Source organism: Trichechus manatus, unplaced genomic scaffold, assembly GCF_000243295.1.
Source record: "Trichechus manatus latirostris isolate Lorelei unplaced genomic scaffold, TriManLat1.0 scaffold00038, whole genome shotgun sequence".
Classification (NCBI taxonomy): Eukaryota; Metazoa; Chordata; class Mammalia; order Sirenia; family Trichechidae; genus Trichechus; species Trichechus manatus.
This window is the reverse complement of record NW_004443974.1, coordinates 11,474,882-11,495,694: the sequence shown is the minus strand read 5'-3', so window position 1 is coordinate 11,495,694 and position 20,813 is coordinate 11,474,882. Positions and strand designations below refer to the sequence as shown.

Here is a 20,813-nt window from a genome sequence, read left to right as displayed (position 1 = left end):
AACAGCCCTGTGAGGTAGATTCTTGTGCTGTTCCCATTTTACAGATGAGGAGAATGAGGCTCAGCTACTGAGTGGTAGAACTAGAATTTGACTCCAGAGCTCAGGCTCTCCAGCTACACATTCGACTGCCCCAGGCCACCAAAGGGGCAGGACTGTGGAAAGACAGGCAGAGCAAGGCCATCCTGATCACCCCATCTCCTCCACAACTGATGGGACCCCAGGAACCTTGACTTGTGAAAATGAATTTGTTTTAGTAACAGAAAATCTTGGGCTGCACCTGCACCCACAGGGTGGGAAAGTCCTGGGAATTCCTTCCTGACTCAGTGATGAGACCTGGAGGGTTGGGCTTAACAATTGCCACTGTCACCCTCAACTGCTGCTCTCACCAAGATGGCTGCAACCATTTCCCACCAGCTCCAGATGCCTTGTCTGTAGCTCCTATCAATTCAGCCTTCACGGGATAAAGTCTCACCTCCCTAACATGACCTCATCTTCTGCCATGCTCCCCTTCGCTCCTCAGCCAAATGGCACTTCTCTCAGCTCCTCTAAAGAATTCCCTATAATCTACTCTTGCCTTAGGGTCTGTTTCAGTTATTACTGCTATGTAACAAATTACCACTGAAACTTAGAAGCCTAAACAACCATTTTATTATACTCATGGATTCTGTGGGTCAAAAATTCATATACAGAATAGCAGATTGCCTTGACTCTGCTCCATGATGTCTGGGGCCTCAGAGAGAAAACTCTACAGCTGGAAGTGACTCATCAGCCAGGGGTAACTTGATGGCTAGACACTGGAATCATCTAGAGGCATCTTTCCTCACATGTCTGGGGGATGATGATGGCTTTCAGCTGAGACCTTCACCTACACATGGCCCCTGAATGGCAACTTCAGGACAGCTGGACTTCTTAGCTCCAGCTTGGCTCAGGGGTCCAAAAGTAAGTGCCGCAGTGAACAAGGCAGAAGCTACACTGCCTTTTCTAGAAGTCATGCAGTGTCACTTTCACTGCATCCTACTGGTTACAAGCAAGTCACAAGCCCACTCAGATTCAAAAGAAGGCACAGGTCCCACCTCGCATTGGGACGAGTGTCAAGGTCACATTGTGGGCTGGGGGGATATTATTGGGGCCATCTTTGAAAAAGCAATCTGCTATGGAATCTTTATAAGGAGGCCCAGCGGTGCAATGGTTAAGTGCTCAGCTGCTAACTGAAAGGCTGGCACTTCCAACTCACCCAGTGGCTCCATGGGAGAAAGACCTGGCAATCTGCTCTTGTAAAGATTATAGCCTAGAAAACCCTATGGGGCAGTTCTTCTCTGTCACATGGGGTGGCTATGAGTCGAAGTCAACTTGATGGCACCCAAGAACAACAGGGTCTTTACACACTGTTCTCTCTGCCCAAACCAACCTCTCTCCAACCTGTCACCTGGCTAATTCTTAACCATGCTTCAGGTTTTAGCTTAAGTACCACTTCCTCAGGGAGCCTTCCCTGACTGCCCTGCCCAGGCTTAATCACATCTCTTAGCGCCCAGCATTTCTCAGGTACCACACTAGGTCTATCTCCCATCTAGGCTGTGAGCTCTGTGAGGACAGGGAGTTTGGTTTCCTGGAAATGACTCCAGCAGGTTCCCAATAAACACTTCCTGAGAGGAAAGGAGGGAGGGAGGGAGGAGGGAGGGGAGAGCAGAGAGGAAAGGAGGAACACAGTGGACCTGTCTGCCCAGAGACAGGAAACACGATGCACTGTGCCCAGGGGTACGGAGAATACCATTCAGGTTTTTCTCCCAGTTTGTACACAGATATCACCACCACCACCCACCATTATCACTGAAAAAATTATTTTTCAAAAGGAAAGAAGAGTCATCACCATATTTTCACACAGCTGTTGTCCAAGCAGAGGGACAAAGCTGTGCCCTGCAGCTCCCTTCCCACGTTCGTACTCTTCCACATCTCTGCTCCCCTGCCTGAATGTCAGGCAGCAGGCCTGGCCCTTCCTCCTCTGTGCCGTCTCCCCAGCCTGATGATGTCAGTGATGTCTGTAGGATGTTTACTTTGAAGGGTAACTTCAGTCATCTTTCTTGCTCTGGTTCTGTAAATGTTCACTGAGCTCCACCTATGTGGCAGGCTCTGTGCTGAGGACGCTGATGGAGTGACCTCATTTGTTCCTAGAAGAGCCAATAAGAGGTCATATTCTGATGAAAACACTGATGCTGAGCAGGATCATACAGCAGAGGCTCTGGGACTGTGGACCCTGGCCCACTAACTCCAGAGTCCTGAGTTCAGCTCACTGATGGTGCCCTTGGCTGTGTGCCAAGCACTTTCCTCAGTGACCTCACAGAACACTTGCTGCAGACCTTGGAGGCAGATTGCTAATACTAAGCCATTTACAGACACAGAAAGGGATGTCCAGAGAGGTGAAGTGACTTAATCAAGGCCACTCAGGTGGGAATGCAAATGCTGCCCCCACCCACTACATGTGATATTTCCACTGTCCTAAGCCACCGTCTCCAGCTAACTTTAAGCAGCACAGACATTGTCCTGCTTTTGTGCTGACACCTTGGGCTCCCTCCCTAGGTTTAAAGAGGCGAGTGAGGCCTCCACGACTGTGGCTGATGGGGAGAGGCAGTCTGGGCTGAGCTATTCCACCTGCCCACCTGGGACTCTTGGGGGCAGTGCACAGGTGAGGGAGCCAACCAGAGGGAGAGACTGACTCCCAACTGACTGCACAGCTGGAATGGATCTAAAGCCATTACCTGTGTCAAAGGGGAAGCTATCTGTCTCCGCAGAGCGCACCAGGAGCTGCTGGGGTTTTTGGGAGCGGGCGGGCCAGGGAGCAGAGGTGGCCAGGCCTTCCGTGCCAAGGAAGGAGGGGGCCCGCGAGGCCGCCAAGCCGGGCTGGGGCGGGAGGGGCTAGGCCAGCTGGGGCCGGAGCTAGTGTGACATCACCGGGCGGCCCGCCTCTGTCTGGGGCTGAGGGGAGGCCCGGAGCCTTTCTGGGGCCTGGGGGATCCTCTTGCACTGGTGGGTGGAGAGAAGTGCCTGCAGCCAACCAGGGTCAGGCTGCGCTCACAGTTTCCTCCGGCAGCATGTAAAGGCTCCACAAAGGAGTTGGGAGTTCAAATGAGGCTGCTGCAGACGGCCCGAGGATGGAGCCCCAGCCCTGAGCGGCACTGCCTGAGCCCCTGGACCTGCAGAGCATGGCACTGAGGCAGCCGCTGGCCCCTGCCATCAGAGAAGGCAGGCTGTGAGCGACCCCAGCAGGACACCAGCCAGCCCCCGCCCCATCCCTGGCCGGAGCTCTGCTGTGGAGGCAAAGTGAGCAGAGGCCAGCGAGGCAGGGCTGCTCAGCGGCCGTCTGGCCTGCGACTCGGTGACCCCTCCTGGAGGCCATGGAAAGGCTGCCTCGCTGACGGTCAAGGCGAAGCATGTGAGGAGCTGTTCCAGGAGCCAAGCAAGAGGGAAGAGGTAAGGGGGCAGCTCTGTGGGCACAGAGGGGCAGGGAGTGAGAGGCAACAGCTGGCCCAGTGGCTCAGTGTTCCAGAGCTCTGACCCCTCCCCTCCATCTGGGGGTGTGTGTGCAGCTGAACCCCAGAGGGGGTCACTCCTGCTTTGACTTGTAGCCAAACAAGGCATCTGTCAGGGGCAGAACCTGCAGACACTTGGGAAGGGGGTGGCCTTTGGGGGTGTGAGATCATGTGCTGGGATTTCAAGGGTTTCATCAGGAAGCTCCATTCTCTTTCTTCAGACAAAGAACTTTTGGGGTAAAGATAGGCAGGTTCCTGGGTACAGCTTGGCAGCAGGGTTGTGTGTATGTGGGTTTGTGTGTGCGGGTGTGTATGCTTATGTGCAGATGAGTGCTTGAGGGGCAGTTGTTGAAGGAGTCACAGAAGGCAGGGTAGCTGGAGGACTTGAGAAGTCATTTATGAACTTTGCGTTCCTATGCACCCCGGATAGACACTATGCCAAAGCAAAAGCAAAAGCAAGGGCTGCCCTAAGAGAGCCAGGAGCCCTTGTTGGGAAAGCTCCCTGGAGCTGAGCGCTTCTGCTCACCTCCGTCCAGCTGGTGAGGAGAGGAGCAGAGGCATCCAGTGCTGGAAGGGACATGTCACCCAGAGGTTTCTGCCTCTGTGACTTGGGGCAAAGTGCTGCCTCAACTTCCTCTCTGTGCCAGAGGATGCTTGATCCCTCCTAGGACTGGACAGTACCCCAGCTCTCCAACTGGCTGGACGTGGCCTGGAAATGGGGGAGGACGTGGCTTCTCTGGCACCCCAGCAGAACTCCACATACCAAGTCCCTTGAAAGCGCTCAGCGTTAGATAACATTTCCAAACAAATTCTTCACTGATCCCTCCCTTCTCCATCTGTGATATGTGTGTCACGGGTCAGCTATTGCCTCTGCTGTGGGATTATGAAAGCTCCCAGAGGCCAGTTACTCAGAAAAGGATCTCTTTTCACTGGGGCTCTGAGGAAAGTTGAGAATGCCACTTCCGAAGCTGGCCAAATGCTCCCCATGTGTATTTTTCCCAAATCAAGGCAGAGTAGGGTAGTGCTCACAAGCTGGGTTCAAATCTTGGCTCTTTTAATTATAAGCCAAGTGATTCTGGCAGACACATGGGATAACAATAGTGATAGTAACAGCTAGTATGTATATTACATTTACCCTTTGCCACTTACCAACTCGTAGAATTCTCACAACCACACTATGACACAGGTACTATTATTCACTCCTATCTTACAGATGAGGAAACTGAGGCACAGAGGTTCAGTGACGTGCCCAAGGCCACACAGCTAATAAGCGCCAACACGAAGATTTGAACCTGACGGTGTGGCTTCAGAGTGCCCACTCTGAAGCACACTCTGCTGCTTTCTAGGAGGAGCACACATGATGAGGCCTTAGTACAGTGCCTGGTGTGCAACAAACTCTCAGAAAATGTTATTACTGATATTATAAACCATAACAATCAGAATACAGAGAGGCAAGACCAGAGACCCAATTTTTTTCCCTGTCCTGGATGCATCCTGCTAGGGTTTTCAGAATATTCCACAGAGCAGAGCCAATGCTGTGGCCACTACCACCATCTACTCCTTCCAGGAGTGTGAGGGGGGGCTTTATGTCTGAGGTGTGGGGCTGAGACCACCTGCAGCATGTTTGGATCCTAAAGGTCCACTCTAGGAAAAGTGTAGATGCAATGACAAAAGGACCTCAGCTGCATCTGATACCAACCTTACAGAAGAATGTCCTACCACCCACACAGGCACCACTTGTCTGTCTGTTGGTTTCCCCACCAGAACCTCAGTGGATGAGAAAAGTGAGCTGCCTCAGTGCTGTAGGAGGTCTACAAAGCAGAAGGACCAATGGCCAGGCCTGTCCTGGGGTTGCAGAGGGAGGGGCAAGGACAGTTCTCCCATACCACACTCCTCACCAAGTCTGGCCACAATGTGAGCTCTTGGAGGCATTTTGAAAAGCTGACGTTAAATATTTGCTTCTCTAGTACAAGGCATCTGGGGCTGCTGAAGCCACAGGTTTCCCTGCACCAGCCAAAATGATGGTGGCTCACTGTGCTCTCTGGGAAGCTCAGGCTGAGCAGAGATGCTGACTGACTTCATGAGCCTGGCTAACAAAAATGGCATTAATTAATTAAAGGTAGTCTTGGAGAAACAGACAAAAACATATGAAGCGCACGGTCCAGGAGGGGACTGCACAATATCACCGTAAGCTCATGAGCAGAGCAACTAAGCCAGTTCACATCCATTCTTCCATCCCACAATGATTTATTAAGCACCCACTGGGCTTCCTAAGGCGCATGCATTATCTCATTCCATCCTCACCACAACCCTAGGAGGTAGGTCCTAGAAGGCTCAGAGAGGATAAGTAACTTGCCCAAGGTCACACAGTTAATAATTATGTGAGACTCAATTCAGGTCTGTCCCATTCCAAAGCCCGTGCCTTCCCCTACCTCACTTTACCGCCTCGTTCAAGGTGCCTTGACTTCTCTTCTCCTGACCCTCAGGGCCCCCAGCTGCCAAGTCTGTTTTGGTTGCTATCCTACAGAATGATATATCACCCATCTTAAATCCGTAAGCTTACCCGATTTTGATGTATCATTTACTCTTCACAAAAGCCTACCTCTGAAACAGAACAGGCATTATTATTACCCCTCTTTCTGATGAGTGGAGCCCTGGTGGCACAGTGGTTAAGAGCTCGGCTGCTAACCATAAGACTGGCAATTCGAATCGACCAGCTGCTCCTTGAAAACCCTATGAGGCAGTGCTACTCTATCCTATAGGGTCGCTATGAGTTGGAATTGACTCAATGGCAACGGGTTTTGGTTTGGTTCAGATGAATGGTGATAAAGTCACTGAGAGGTGAAACGGGTTCCAAGCCCAGCTGTCTGACTTCAAAACCTGTGCACTTGGGTACCCTGTGACGCTGCCTCCCATGGCAGGGCCACAGAACTCTGGCACCAGTCCAGTGCGGGTAGAACCTTGGGGAAACATTTGATTATGCATTTTCTACATCCCTACTTAGAGACTCCTTTAGAGTTTCAGAATTGGAACTCAGGTCCTCATGGTCTACACTAGGCCACACTTGAGAAATTTCTGAGAAAACGTCAGGGAGATGGTGACTGGTAGCTATATTAGAACAAACATAACAGACAGCAGCCCTACCCAGGGCAGGTACGCTCAGCATCTGGCCTCTCGCTGAATCACAACCCATTTAACCTGAAATGGTCTCAACTGACAGCAGTCGAATGGGGGAGGAGATGGGTGGAAGAGGGGTGGAGGTGGAATGAAAACAAATATTGAGTGTCTACCATGCGTCAGACATACAGTGGAGAGCAAACGCAGACCCAGATCTTCCTTCCTAGAGCCATAGCCCAGCAGGAGGAGGTGGACAGTGAATCCAACAATCACAAAAACAGACAACTGTTAGAAGGTTGTAAAGAGGCAGGTGACATCCAGATGTACAGTGATGTTCCCGTTTTACAAAGGCAGAAACTGAGGCACAGAGGGTGCAGCACATCTCCCAAGGCCTCGCCACTAGATGTGTCTGACAAAGCCCATGCTCATTCTATTCCAGCTCACTGCCATCCTGAACAAACACATTGCGGAAATCTCAAGAATGAATCAATTCATTGAATAGCGTTTCCTTCCTATGAATTTATATAAAACATCCCAAATAGAAGGGTTATTCAGCCACAGGCAGTGTGGAGTTTGTGGTGATAGATAGGTCACGTTAGAAATCTCATTCTGAGGGTAGTTTCTATGAGAAATACCACATTCCCTCGCTTCTAATGTGCATTAACTGTAAGCCATATGACTGATTAATAACAGCTAGGGAGGGGGGGTTAAATTATACAATGTCCTGTTACATGTACACATCAATTGTAAGACACATTCTGATCACAGAAACGTTAAAATGTTGGGTGGGGGGGAACCATGCCTCTTATAATCAAGCTATTATGTTAGGTCTACTCTCTGGTGAAATCAGCCTGTCTTGGGGCCCAAAGCCCCAAACCTCAGCCTCCCCCTAGTCCTCCAGAAAGGCAGGGACAAGACTACTGTGGAGAATCCCAGAATGAAGTCTTAATTTCCAAGAGATGCCTTAGGACCCACCCAGCTCCAGCGCTGCCCAAGGTAGTCCCACTCCAACCTCTGAGAGTGAAAGGCTGTGCCTGTCCTAGTTACTGCTGAATCTCCAACACCCACTCAGGGTCAGGTGGAGAAGACATCTGTGGAATGAATGCATGAACGAAGGATGCAGGCAAGCAAGTAAACCTTGGACCCAGGATCTCAAGCAAACAAACTTCTCAACCCCAGGGAGCCACACCATTCCCCTCTGGTTATCTAGCCAAGATCTATTCTGGGACACCTTCCCTCCTACCACATCCCCCTCCCACCTCATAGCCTTGCCCAACCCCCACCCCAGCTAGATTAGGTGCCCCTACAGCCCTGTGAGCCACCCCTGTAACAGGGCACTGATCACTGCTCTCTCTCTCCTACTACTGTGAGCCCCTTAAGTGCAGGGACCTTGCCTGCCTTGTCCTTGCTCTATTGCCAGTCCCTGGCACAATAGCTGGTACAAGGGAAATGCTCAGGAAATATGCTGAATAAATGAAATCCTTGAATTCCTATTTAGTAACCCAGATGCCATCCTGGGTACTAGATATTCAGAGGGGGAAACAGTCCTGACCTTGCTTTAAAGCTCATAGTCTGGGAGTAGACAACCAGATGAGTACAATCTGTACCTTGAGTGCTGTGATGGAAGCACCCACACCCATGCTATGGGAGCTGGAGAAGGAAGTGGGAACCTCACTGCAAATGTATAGCTTCAGAGAGAAGTGGACCCATGAGATAAACCTAGCGAGGAAGACGTGATTCGTTAGGCAGAACTATGGGGAAGGTGCTTGAGGCAAGAGCAACAGCATGTGCAAAGGCAAGGAGGCATGAAAACATAGGGTCCGATTTTAAGCAGGACACTGACATGATAAGATATAAGTTCTAGAAAGACATTCCTGGAGCCATGAGCAATGTGGACTCCCAAAGGCAGGGAGGCCAGTTAGGATTGTGTGGGGAAGAAACCTGGCTCTGGAGTAGACAAACCTGGTTCTAAGCCCAGCTCCACCACTTTGTTGCTCTGTGTCCCTGGGCAAGTGACTTCATCTCTTGTCTCTGTTTCCTCATCTGAAAAATGGAGATAATCATAACCCCTGCCTCACAAAGTTGCTGGGATTAATGAAACAGGCCCAGAAAGTGCTTGTCCCAGTGCTCAATGGATGAGCTCATCTCAACAAGCCAAGGTGGTCCTGGTGCCAACGCCCTGCCTGGCCCAGAAGAGCAGCTCCAGGCAAAGCCTGCATTTCCCAAGAAGCCACCCTAGAGCAGCACTGCCCACTCAGCCCCCAGCTCCAGGGGGCTCCCCTCATCTGAGGCTCCCCCAGTTCCAGGGCTCTGGACACACCAGGTACTGCTGGAAATACAGCAGCCAACTCAGAAGCTGGGCTCTAAAACGGCTTCTGCAAACTCTGCTCTGTCAGCACAGGCTCCTGAATCAGTGTGCAGGGTTTGGGGGAATCTCAAAATGCTTCCCAAATAATGCACCATGAAAGGTAACAGCTGTATCCTCGTCCCTCTGCAAAGGCAACCAGCTCCCCACTGCCTAACCATATCCCCTCTTGCCCCATGATCTCACAGTGTGACCACAACCTGCTTACTCTGTGGACTCAGCCCTTTCCGGGAGCTAGCAACTCAACAGTGGCAGCAGCACATGGGCCTGGGGCATCAGGAGGATTCAAACCCCACCCCCACAAATGCTACTCTTCCAGGCCAATTTGCTCCTAGATTATCTGCTTTTCTGGTTCATGCCTGCTGGGGGCTGGGGGATGGGGTGGGGGAGGGAGTTAGCTAAAACAATACAATATCCTGTTACATGTACACATCAATTTTAAGACACATTCTAATCACAGAAATGTTGGCTGGAGGTTCAGAACCATGCCTCTTATAATCAACCTATCAGGGCCAGGCCCAGGTTACAGCAATACAAATGGCTGGCTGGCTGGGAAAGCTAAATTAAATGGATGGAAGACTGGATGGATGGGAGAATGGTTTATTCGAAGATCTTATGAGAGCTGTGAATTGGCTCAAGACTCCCTGGGTGCCCACATAACCTTTTGGTGGGGAATGATTCACAGGATTCTAGGTTGGGAGGGGATGGCAGTTGGAGATCCAGATGCTCCCTCCCTGGCCTCCAGGCTGGTGGTGAATCACCCGGGACAAATGATGCATAGTCCCTTCTCCAGGTTTTCTAAGGCAAGGATGCCACTGCTTACCTTAGATGCCCATTCTGGGGTCTTACCACCTGGATGATCAAAAGGCTCTTTCTAACATCCAACAAAGCTCTCTCCTGTGCTGACCTAAAACCGTTTCGACTTATTCAGTCAACAGTGACTAAGAAGTGATCTGTATCCCTGCCATTAAACAAGCAAGTAAGCGCCTTTTATTCATAGTGGTTGGAGAGACAATATTGCACATGGTGTGTGAGGCATGGACCTTGGAGTCAGACAATGAAATCCCAGTTCTAATATTTACTGCCAAGTGGCCTTGGGAAAATGACCTAACCTTTCTGGACCTGGGTTTCCTCTACTGCAAAATGCAGCTAATAATACTTTTCTCCGAAGTAAGGGAACCTATCATTTATTGTCCAATCAGAACACTTTTGAGAGTGAAAGGAGGTGCTATTGATAATTACATAAGACAACAAGCCTCAACTGGGGCAAACTAGGGTGCACAGTCCTCTACTCATAAGGTTGTAAGAGTAAGTGTGATAGAACAAATAGAGCACAGCTGGGCACACAGAAAGTTTACAACAAGCAAATGACAAATGAAATACTATTGATTATGTGGTCAGTTGGGCCCTTTAGAGACTTTTCTTCTGGGATTTTCCTTCACCTGGACTCCTTCCCTATTCTAGATTACCGATTGGCTTGAGTCCAACCCCCCTGGCATGCCTATATTTCAACCAGTTTTAGTAGGAACTATGTCAGCATTGAAGCTTTGATTTGTCTCTTTTCAGTCCTGTTTTGGCTTAACAATTTTGATCCCTGCCCATGTCCATCAGCTTCATTCAAGCTCAGCTCAAGTTCCTAGCTGCCCAGAACCCAGACGTCAGGGGCCAGCTGGACATACTGGGGACCAGGCAGCACTTACAGATTCCCTCACTGCCTTGGCAGAGGCCCTGTCCTCAGGCCTCTTGCAGTGGTGGGGTGCCTCCTCTGGCCTGGACTATGCTCAGCCATCTGTGATCACAGAGCAACAGGGCAGGGCTGCTTGGGTAAAGAAGGGTGGGCTCTATGAGTCCTCCAGGCAGGACTACAACCCGGACTGATGATGAAATAACCATTCCGAGAGCTGGATTTAATTCAGAAGCTTTCCTGGGATCAGCAGTGGTGGGGATCTCATGAGCTCTCCTGTCGTCCTCCTTCCTGGGAGGTCAGAGAACAATCTCTTTCACTGTGGCACTTTTGTTCCTATACATTTAGCATGGTATATTTTGAAGTATATTTTTGGGATTCTGTTACCAGCTCTGCCACTGAGTAATGTTTTCTCACCTAAAAACTGGGGTAACTGTCAACCCTGCTGTTAAAAGCATCTTTGTGAGAAATAGAAAATTGTTGTAATGTAAGTATACAAAGACTAGGAGTGTGAGTTGTGCCCCCTAGAGTTGCACAGTGCACAACTTATCCTCCCTCCTAGAGGAAGATAGAGATAATGTATATAAAATGCTTGGGTCACAGTAATAATCAGCTGTAATTATTATTTTTATTATTTGAATTCTTTCATTCCTAACCTTGGGAGTGAGAACTCAAAAGAGTGCCCAAGTCAGCTGCTTCTGCCACAGCACAAGATGTACAGGTCTGTCTTTTGAAAATGACTTTTCCCACATAGTGGTCTTTCCTCTGGGTTACAGCACTGTGGCAGTGAGAGGGATGTGGACACATGGTGTGTGGCACCACCACACCAGGCCAAGTGGGGACACTAAGAAGGAGTCCACTGGAGGCTAGGTGGGACCCAAGCCCTGGAGAGGCTGCCTCCCAGTGTGCAAACACAGTCACGTGGAGTGGTCATGCTGGCTTCACTTCTGGGGAGTGAAAACCCATGCATAATGGAAACTCCTCACAATACAATGTGGAAAAGCAATTTTAAGAAACGTTTTTATTTTAATTTCTAAGCCAAGGAAAACAGTTGGATTTGCTTTTCTTTGTCGGTCATAGGAAGAAATTGAGGAGCATCGCTTTGACTGGAGTTGAGTTCTTCTCCAGGCCTAAGATGGCTAGAATGTTGGGGGGTTACTTCTCTTCGGATGCAATTAGTTGAATAAATATCGAGAGCATGAGTAAACAAATTCATTACTGCTCATTAGGAACTGCCAAGTTAGCAAATACCTTGCGGGGGTGGGGGGTGCGTGGAGTTGGAATCTTTAATAAATGACTCCAAGGCCACAGGTGGCACAAACAACATGGCCCTTGGTGTCAGGCAGACCTGAGTTCTAGGCCCAGCTCTGCCTCTTACCTGCTGTGTGTTCCTGGGCAAGTCACTTAGCCTTGTTTAGGTTTCAGAGTCTTCATTTATAAAACTAGAGGAATAACAAACTGGCTGGACTACCAGGGACCCTGCATGCCAGGTACTCAGCACAGTGCCTTGTTCCTTCCCGTCCTTTTTATAACCCAATCTGCTCCAAGTCACCCCTGCTAAGCCCAGAACCCATGGAAACATAACAGTAAGACCCAGAATCTTGCAGCTTCAGGATTGGACCACTACTAGCAGTGCAACCAATAAGCAAGTTACCTGAAACCTTTTTGAGCTTTAGTTTCCTCACTCTTCAAACAGGCATAATAATAATAACTAAATGAGATAATGTGTATCTAAAGGGCCGTGTGAACGCGAAAACCTGTAAAGTATTAGTTGTCAAGTCTGGTTTATTTTTTTAATCTAACAATCATAAGAAATGCTCCTTAAAGACATCACAGTCTATAACGATGTCTGCAGGTCTCTTGCCTTTCCACCCTGTGGCTGGTACTGTTCGAGATGCTAAGGACACCAAGACAGTCAGCCCAGTCTAACCAGTGCACTGCTTCAGGGCCTGGGCAGTGAGGCCAGAGACCTCCTGGGTCAGAGCCCAGCTCTGTAACTGGATCAAGGGACTCCAAGTCCTCCTCTGTAAAACAGGGATAATGTGACATCTCATAGGGTTACTGTAAGGATTCGAGGAGATGATAAAGCCGCTCAACATACTGCCTGCTGTATTCAGCGGTCCTTAATGTTTTATTGTCATTGTCGTTGTTGTCCTTGTTATCATTTCCCAATTACCTAATTCCAATCTCTAGTTTCTGAAATGCTCCCATGTTCCTTACCTAGTGTACAAGGCAGGTTTGATCACCTCCATTTCACAGAAGAGGCTTAGCCTTTGGGATCTCAAGTCCAAGTGTGCAGAGCTTTTCCCAGGAAGCCGTGACGGTCCACACTTAGGAGAGGAAGAACTCAACTATAAATAGTGCAGCCCTCCTGGATCTTGAGGCTTTGGAAGGTTTGGAAACCAACCCTTACCTGGAGCCCAGTTGCCTCTGTGGGCCTCTCTGGCAGATTCTTGGCCAAGGCGGAGGCCAGAGCAGCACAGAGAAGTGTTTGTCACCAGCTGCTGCAGGTGAGTAGCCTGCAGAAGGCAAAAGCCCCAACAGGCCCACCCTAGCCAGGAGGGCAGCTCCTCCCCCTTGTTCTCTGGCGGGTGCAGCCGCCAGCACAGGGGCAGCCAAAGTGCCATTGGAAACCAGGCAAACACTGACAAACTCAGGCTGGTTTCCACTGACATCACCGCAGCACTACCTCGTAGTAGAACCCAAATCAGAGGGACGCACACACCTTTCTCTGCCTGGGCTGGAAAAGCCTGAGCTGCCCATTGAACCACTGCTGGGCTTTGTCATTTAAGTGAAAAATAGCTCAGTATGGCCTGGAGGAGCACAGGGTCTGTTTTGTAACTGCTCGCTGGCTGGCACAAGGTAGAGCCAGGACTCAGGCTGCTTACCTGAAAAGCCCCCAAAGTAGCTTGGGAAGACAAAACCTTCAGGTCCTGTGCCATGGTTGTTAGGTCCCTGGGGTGGCGCAAATGGTCTGCGCTCAACTACTAATCTAAAGGTTGGCGGTCCGTTAATGTGAAATCAGAAAGTGGTGATGCTAATACTTTTTTACTACTAAAAACCAGATTAAGCCCATTTCTGTGTAGTCACTAAGAGTTTAAAAGTTTAAGTTCATTAGACCAGGGCTGAGTCTGGTTCTACCACCTTTCAGCTGTGGGATCTTGGGAAAGTCATTTGGCTTCTATGAACCTCAGTTTCCTCATCTGTGAAATGGAAATAACCATAGTACCTACCTTAAAAAGACACTGTCAGGCTTCAATAAAATAAGAAAACACTTGCAAACTGCTTGAGGCAGGGTCAGGTACATAGTGGGTACTTAGTCAACGGTAGTTATGGATGTTGTTAATAAATATCATGAACGACCCCTCTTCTGTACAGCTCCCATGCCCTCTCAGGCAGTCACTTCCTCATGGGCTCCCCCGGCCCTGGTGTATCCCTCTTCACAGCAGCAACTCTTAGTGGGTATGTCTTTTCATTCAGTTAACAAATACTTATTGAGCTTCTACGCATTCCAGGCCATGTGCTCGGCACTATGAATGGAGCAGTGACCAAAACAGACAAACCCCTACCCTCAGGGGGCTTACATTCAGGGAGAGGGGTGGCAGGGAGACAGGCAGTATATTTCTGATGATGATAAGGACTCTAGAGAGGATAGGTGGCAAGGTCACAATTTTATATAACCAGAGAGGGCCTAACTGAGAAAGTGATAATGCAGCAAAGACCTGAAAAAGGTGAAAGAGCAAGCCCTGAGGAAGTGAGGAAATGTTTCTAGACAGGGAACAGAACAAGTGCAAAGGCCCTAAGTCATGAGTGTGCTTGGTTAGCTTAAGGAACATCCAGGAGGCCAGTGTAGCTGGAGGGGGATGAGCTGGGAGAGAAGAAAGAGATGAGGTCAGGAAGGTAGCAGCAACCAGATTATGGAGGGCCTTAGAGACTCACTGATTTTTTCTCCGAGATGGGGAGCCACTGGAGCATTCTGAATAGAAGACTGACCTCATCTGACTACAGACGTGACCACATTGGCTGCTGGATTGAGACTATACTGTAGAGTGGGCAAGAGCAGGAGCAGGGAGCCCAGTTAGTAGACTATTGCAGTAGTCCAGGCAAGAGGTAAAGGTGAGTTGCACCAGGGTAATGGCAAGCGAGATGGGGAGAAGCAGTAGGATTCTGGAAATACTTGTGTGATATTACTATTCTAATTTGGTGGTAAACTAGATATGGGAATCAAAAGAAAGAAAGGAGTCAAGGTTGACTTCAAGGTTTTTGGCCTGAGCAACTACAAGAATGGAGCTGTCATTCACTAACAGGAAAAACTGTGGGATGAACTGGTTGGGACGGAGGTGTGGGCAAAACCAGGAGTGCCTTTTTGGATAAGTTAAGTTTGAGATGCCTAGTAAATATTTGAGTGGGAATGTCACAGAGGCAGTTGCATGTATGAGTCAAGGGGAGCAGTCTGGGCTAGAGAAATAATATGGGAGTTGTCAGTGCTTGCAGGTCATCAAAGCCACAAGATGGAGGAGATTACCAAGGTAAAGAAGAGGTCTGAGGACTGAGCTCTGGGCCCCCAGACATGAAGAGAATAGGAATATGAGAATATATGAGAATGAACAAGCCATGGAGAATGAGAGAGCAGCCAGTTAGACAGCAGGAAAGGGTGGTGTCCTGGAAAGGAAATTCAAGAAGGAAATGATCACCTATGCCCCACATTGCTGAGAGGCAAAGTACTAACAAGATGAGGCCTGAGAACAAGACCACTGGATGTGGAAAATGGAGGCCACTGGTGATATTGTCTAGAGCACCTTCAGTGGAGGGGAGGGGGCAAAGGCCTGATGGGAGTGGGATCAAGAGAAAAACAGGAATTGGAAACAGTCAGTGAAGGCAACTCTTCGGAGGGTTTTGCTAAAAAGGGGAGCAGACAAATGGAACAACAGTAGCTGGAGAGGGTATCTGAGGTCAAGAGAGGATTTTCTTTAAATTAAGGGAAAAAATAGCATGATTGTAGGAAACGCGTGGTCATGCAGGAGAGATGGGGAGAACTGCTGGAGCAATGACCTTGAGCAGGCAAGAGGAGGGATCTAGTGCACGTCCGTTCCCTCCTTCTTGGCCTAGCTAACTCCTACTCATCCCTCAAGGGTCAGTGTAAAGGTCACTTTCTCAGGGAAGCTTTCCTGACCCCTCTGATTAGGCTAGTTCTCCTGTCATACCCTTTCATAGTATAGGATACTTCTGCTTCACAGCACTTACAAATTATGTAATAATGCATAAGCCCTGTGAGGGAAGGGGCCGGGTCTGTCTTATTTGCAGCAGTAGCTCCAGCAGCTAGCATACTGCCTGGCACACAGCAGATGTTCAATGGATAGCTAGTGTAGGAATGAACGGTCCAAGAATAGAACTGAAGCAAATCCTGAGACACGTGTCTGTTTTTTGCTCCTGTTCTGATTTCATCACATTGCAATGATCATGACCATGCAGTTACTGGCTGCTGCGAATACTTGGATTTAGAAGAGCTCAGTTGTTTGTTCCTGTTTGGGCTCTGTAGCTTAGCTAACACACAGACTAAACCCATGTGACCGGACACATCCTTCCACTGATACTGCCCACTACAAATTGAACACATTCAGTACTGTGTCTAGCAATTCACTCATTAACAAATGTTTGCAAAATGCCTGCTTAGCACAACATCCTAGGGATACAGGATTGATTCAGACACAGTAACTGGCCTCATGGAGCTTAGAGTCCAGCAGAAGAGATCAATACTAAAAAGAACTACGATTGTGCACAACTGTGACAGGTGTTACAAAGGGAAATTACAAGGGGTTATGAAAGTGTAGAATGGGGAGACAACAGTCTGAAGAGTCTGAGGCAAGGGGAGAAGGGAGATCGGACATCTCTTCTCTACTTCCTCTCCCCAGCTTCAAGCTGCCCCAATGTGGTTCTCAGGCTCCAGGCTAGGAGTGCAGCAAGAGGGCTGTGGGCATGGAGCTGGCTTCAGGAACAGCAGGGTTGTAGCCTCCTGCCTTCAGATGCTCCATCCCCCTCCCTTTTACTTTCTATCTCTGCTGGCGCCTGTCTGTCTCCTTCTCTGGCTTCCAGAAGGGCTGCCCTCCTCTCTGACTCCAGGAAAGTAGAACATGGACTCCTGAAGCTGCACTTTTTAGAAAGATCTACCTGGTGAGAAGGCTGAGGTCATCTATGGCACAGGCCACCAGCAGCAATGGGAACATCACTGATTTTCCCATTCTGTTTACTTTCAGGTTTTCATAGACTTTATTCACAAAGAATAACCATTTTGCAAGGACCATGAGGCCACTGTGTGTAGCGTGCTGGTGGCTGGGACTGCTGACCACTGCAGGAGCTGCTGCGGGCCAGGAGGATGGTTTTGAGGGCGCTGAGGAGGGCACGCAAAGTGAGTTCATTTACCTGAACAGGTACAAGCGGGCTGGTGAGTCCTCGGACAAGTGCACCTACACTTTCATTGTACCCCAGCAGCGGGTCACAGGCGCCATATGCGTCAACTCCAAGGAGCCTGAGGTGCTCCTGGAAAACCGAGTGCACAAGCAGGAGCTGGAGCTGCTCAACAACGAGCTGCTCAAGCAGAAGCGGCAGATTGAGACGCTGCAGCAGCTGGTGGAGGTGGACGGCGGCATTGTGAGTGAGGTGAAGCTGCTGCGCAAAGAGAGCCGCAACATGAACTCGCGAGTCACGCAGCTGTACATGCAGCTCCTGCATGAGATCATCCGCAAGCGGGACAACGCACTGGAGCTCTCCCAGCTGGAGAACAGGATCCTTAACCAGACAGCCGACATGCTGCAGCTGGCCAGCAAGTATAAGGACCTGGAGCACAAGTACCAGCACCTGGCCACACTGGCCCACAACCAGTCGGAGATCATCGCACAGCTCGAGGAGCACTGCCAGCGGGTACCCATGGCCAGACCCGTCCCACAGCCACCACCCGCCACACCACCCCGGGTCTACCAGCCACCCACCTACAACCGCATCATCAATCAGATCTCCACCAATGAGATCCAGAGTGACCAGAACTTGAAAGTGCTTCCGCCCCCTCTGCCCACCATGCCTACTCTCACCAGCCTCCCATCCTCCACAGACAAGCCGTCGGGTAAGTCCTTCTGGGACCACTTTCCATCTGGGCCTTGCAGTCAGGCCCCAGGCTTCCCCTTGGCTGTGAACACATTCGGGGAAAAGCCACAGCAAATTAAAGCCGGGTCAACAGACTTGTGCAATCCCCCAGCAATCCCTTAGGCCAAGCCGCTAGAGCCAGTGGGGCCAAAGGGGGACCACATTCCTTAGATGGGTACTTAAAGGTAGAACCAGAAAGCAGGAAGAATCTCAGAAGAGAACAAATGTTCTCTGGGATCTGAGGAAAAAGACCAAGGCCTGTAGTTTTCTAGGCTCTGCACTATGTGTTGGCAAACAGGATGTCTCTCCTGCAAGCTTGTGTACTCCAGGCTCCAGTGCCACGCCTGGCAGAAAGTTGGCATTTGGTAAGTACTCACTGAATAAACAATAGGCCAAAAAAAAAAAAAAAAAGAAAGAAAGCTATCACTTTAAAACTATGATAAGCACATTTTAGGGACTGGGAGATGGCAGGGAGTACTTTCTAAAGTCCACACGTTCCCTAGAGTCTGCTATCTAGAATTTTCAATGATGATTCAATATATTCTTAAACACTTGTTTCATCTTTTATATGGTAATTCTCAGAATACCATTTTGGGGGAGCTCTGGTGTTGCTGATGGAGAAGAAGCTGCTGCAGTAGATTTTGAAGCTTGACCAAAATACTGCACTGGCCATTCTCATGTATATTACACCATTAACGCCTGTAGCTCCAATTCATGGACAAGTTAACTGAAGCTCTGAGAAGTGAAGTGGCTTGCTCATAGGCTTAGGATCTTCAAGATGGACTTAATTCATGCCTTTTCACTTGAAGGTTAGCTCCTCTGTGCTCTAGGACCCTGAGAATCCTCTCTTTTAGGGGGAACAAGTGCCCCTGCCAGAATGTCAGCATGAACTCAGCCCCCTGAAGCTTAGCCCTCATTCATCCAGGACCCTGTTAGCCTTCCAAATTCACTGTCAGATGAAAACTAGAGTCATCTTTGCAAAAACTAACCATATATCTGCTCCAAGTCGGTGATTTTGGTACTATTCTGTTGTATAAACAGGAAGGCATTTTTACTGAACACGTCCTGTTTTACACTTACTTCATACTTTTGACAGTAATCACCAGTACTGGGAAGAGCAGCTTCTTGCTAAGTCCAGAGAGAGGCCGCACCTCAGTGTAGAACGATGGTCAGTGTAAAGGACAAGGGTGGCACTGTTTGCCTGTCAGTGGTCGGATGGAGGAGGGAAGCTAGATGCAGGGCCCACAGCACCTCGAAGGAAAGACCCCGACTAGGTGTGGGGTTGAGAACATGTACTTTGGAGAAGACTGACTTAGGTTCAAATTTTGGTTCTCCACTGAGTAGCTCAGTGAATTAGACAAGTCATTTTGCCCCTCTGAGCCCCAGTTTCCTCATCTGTCAACTGGGGATTAAAATAGTGCCTATCTGAAGATTAAGTGAAATGCTGCAAAAAAAAAAAAGTGTTTAGCACAGTGCTGGCTGATGGTAATTTTCAATACATGGTAGCTATTAGTCACCTCTGGTCTTGATCTCTTCATCTTAAAACAAGGAGATTAAAATAAACAAACAGTCCCTTTCTTGCTTTGGTGTTCTGTATCTGTACATGCATCTGTTTTAAATCAGAACTCTGAGAGAGGGCAGGGTGTGCTAATATGTCTTGGTAGAATACCCAGAGGGTAAAACATGTTCTTGAGCACCAAATGAAGGCTCAACTGAAAGTCTGTTATAATCCTAACATGAGTCAGGCTGGTCTTAATGTTTACCCAATGAATCTTCTCTCTCCTAAGCATCTCTGGTTTCTGACTCAACAATTTCAGGACATTCCTGAGCTTGAAGTGAGCTGGTCAACATACAATGTAGGATTGAAGACCTGGGTTTGTATCTAGGCTTTACCCCTTGTTAGCTGTTTGCTCATGAGAAAGTTCCTTAACTCTTTTGAGCATCAATTTTCTCCCCTGTAAAATGGGGGCAAAAGTCATAACATCACAGGGTTGTTGTGGAAACTCAATGCAATCAAGTATGTAATATTATGTTATATGGTACAGCTACTCTGTGCCTGTCACAGTGCTAGATAAGGGGAGCAGGTGAAAAACTAGTCCCTGACCTCCAGAAACTCAGTCTAGTGGAGGTGGCTGATGTATGAATGTATCTGGGATCCATACAGTGCCCATTATTTCTATCATGTAAAATCAGCACCTCTGGTCTGACAAAGGATCTCCTCTCGGAGGTAGCCCACGAAGAGAGTGGTTGGAGAGGGCCCTGCCCTTTCCTGGTGTTGGACTAAGCTGGAAGGAAAAACCAGATGGTCTCCCTCTATCCAGCTCCAAAGGCCTGGCATGGCCCTTACCAGGTCTGAGACAGCCAATAAGCAAAGAGTTCTTATCAGGCCTGTTTTGAGAGCTTGTAAGGCAGGCTGCGGCCCTGGAAGACAAAACTGTCTTCTGTGCTCTCACCCAACAGATTCTTTGTTCCCGGGGACATTGCTCAGCCAGAAACCTTTGCAATTAAACACGTATGCACCCAAGCCTTGGCAGCTTAAAAATCCTTCTCTCATTCAGAAACCTCAGAGTCATCTGCTCTTCATGATTGTCTGGGCTGCTGAGCCCACAGCACGCTCTTTCCCAGGGGACAGAGGGAGCCATGGCCTGCTTATCTGAAGCTGCACTCAACAGGCATGTTCCTGACCAGAGACAAGAACAGGCTGGCCCCTGGCCGGGCCCTGGCCTGCTGACAGCCTGCGTGAGGGAGACTAAGGCAACGGCTCAGCTTCCCTGGCCTCTCACCTGTGTTTTGTCCTGTCTCTCTCGGGTCTGGCCAGACCAGTTAGAATGCTGCTTATGGTGAGGTTTGACCCACGGGTCCTGCTGCTGCCGCCCACCCTTCCAACCCCCTCCTTTCTTTCTGCTCTTTCTCACACATCCCTCTATCTCCTCCTCCTCTACACACACACAAACACACACACACACGCACAGCTGTCAATCAGGTG

At 49.2% G+C, this 20,813-nt stretch overlaps 2 protein-coding genes across 2 annotated transcripts in view; one reads left to right on the top strand and one right to left on the bottom strand.

The window, feature by feature from the left end:
• RALGPS1 (Ral GEF with PH domain and SH3 binding motif 1) overlaps positions 1-20,813 on the bottom strand; it is a 364,308-nt gene that overhangs the window by 135,693 nt on the left and 207,802 nt on the right. The gene's annotated exons all lie outside the window — the stretch shown is intronic.
• Positions 2,969-20,813, top strand: part of ANGPTL2 (angiopoietin like 2) — a 33,281-nt gene continuing 15,436 nt past the window's right edge. Inside the window, exons 1-2 of the mRNA XM_004375682.1 lie at positions 2,969-3,465; positions 16,945-17,807. Coding sequence (XP_004375739.1) covers positions 16,991-17,807 — 817 coding nt within the window. The 5' untranslated portion in view covers positions 2,969-3,465; positions 16,945-16,990. The remainder of the gene's footprint in view (positions 3,466-16,944; positions 17,808-20,813) is intronic.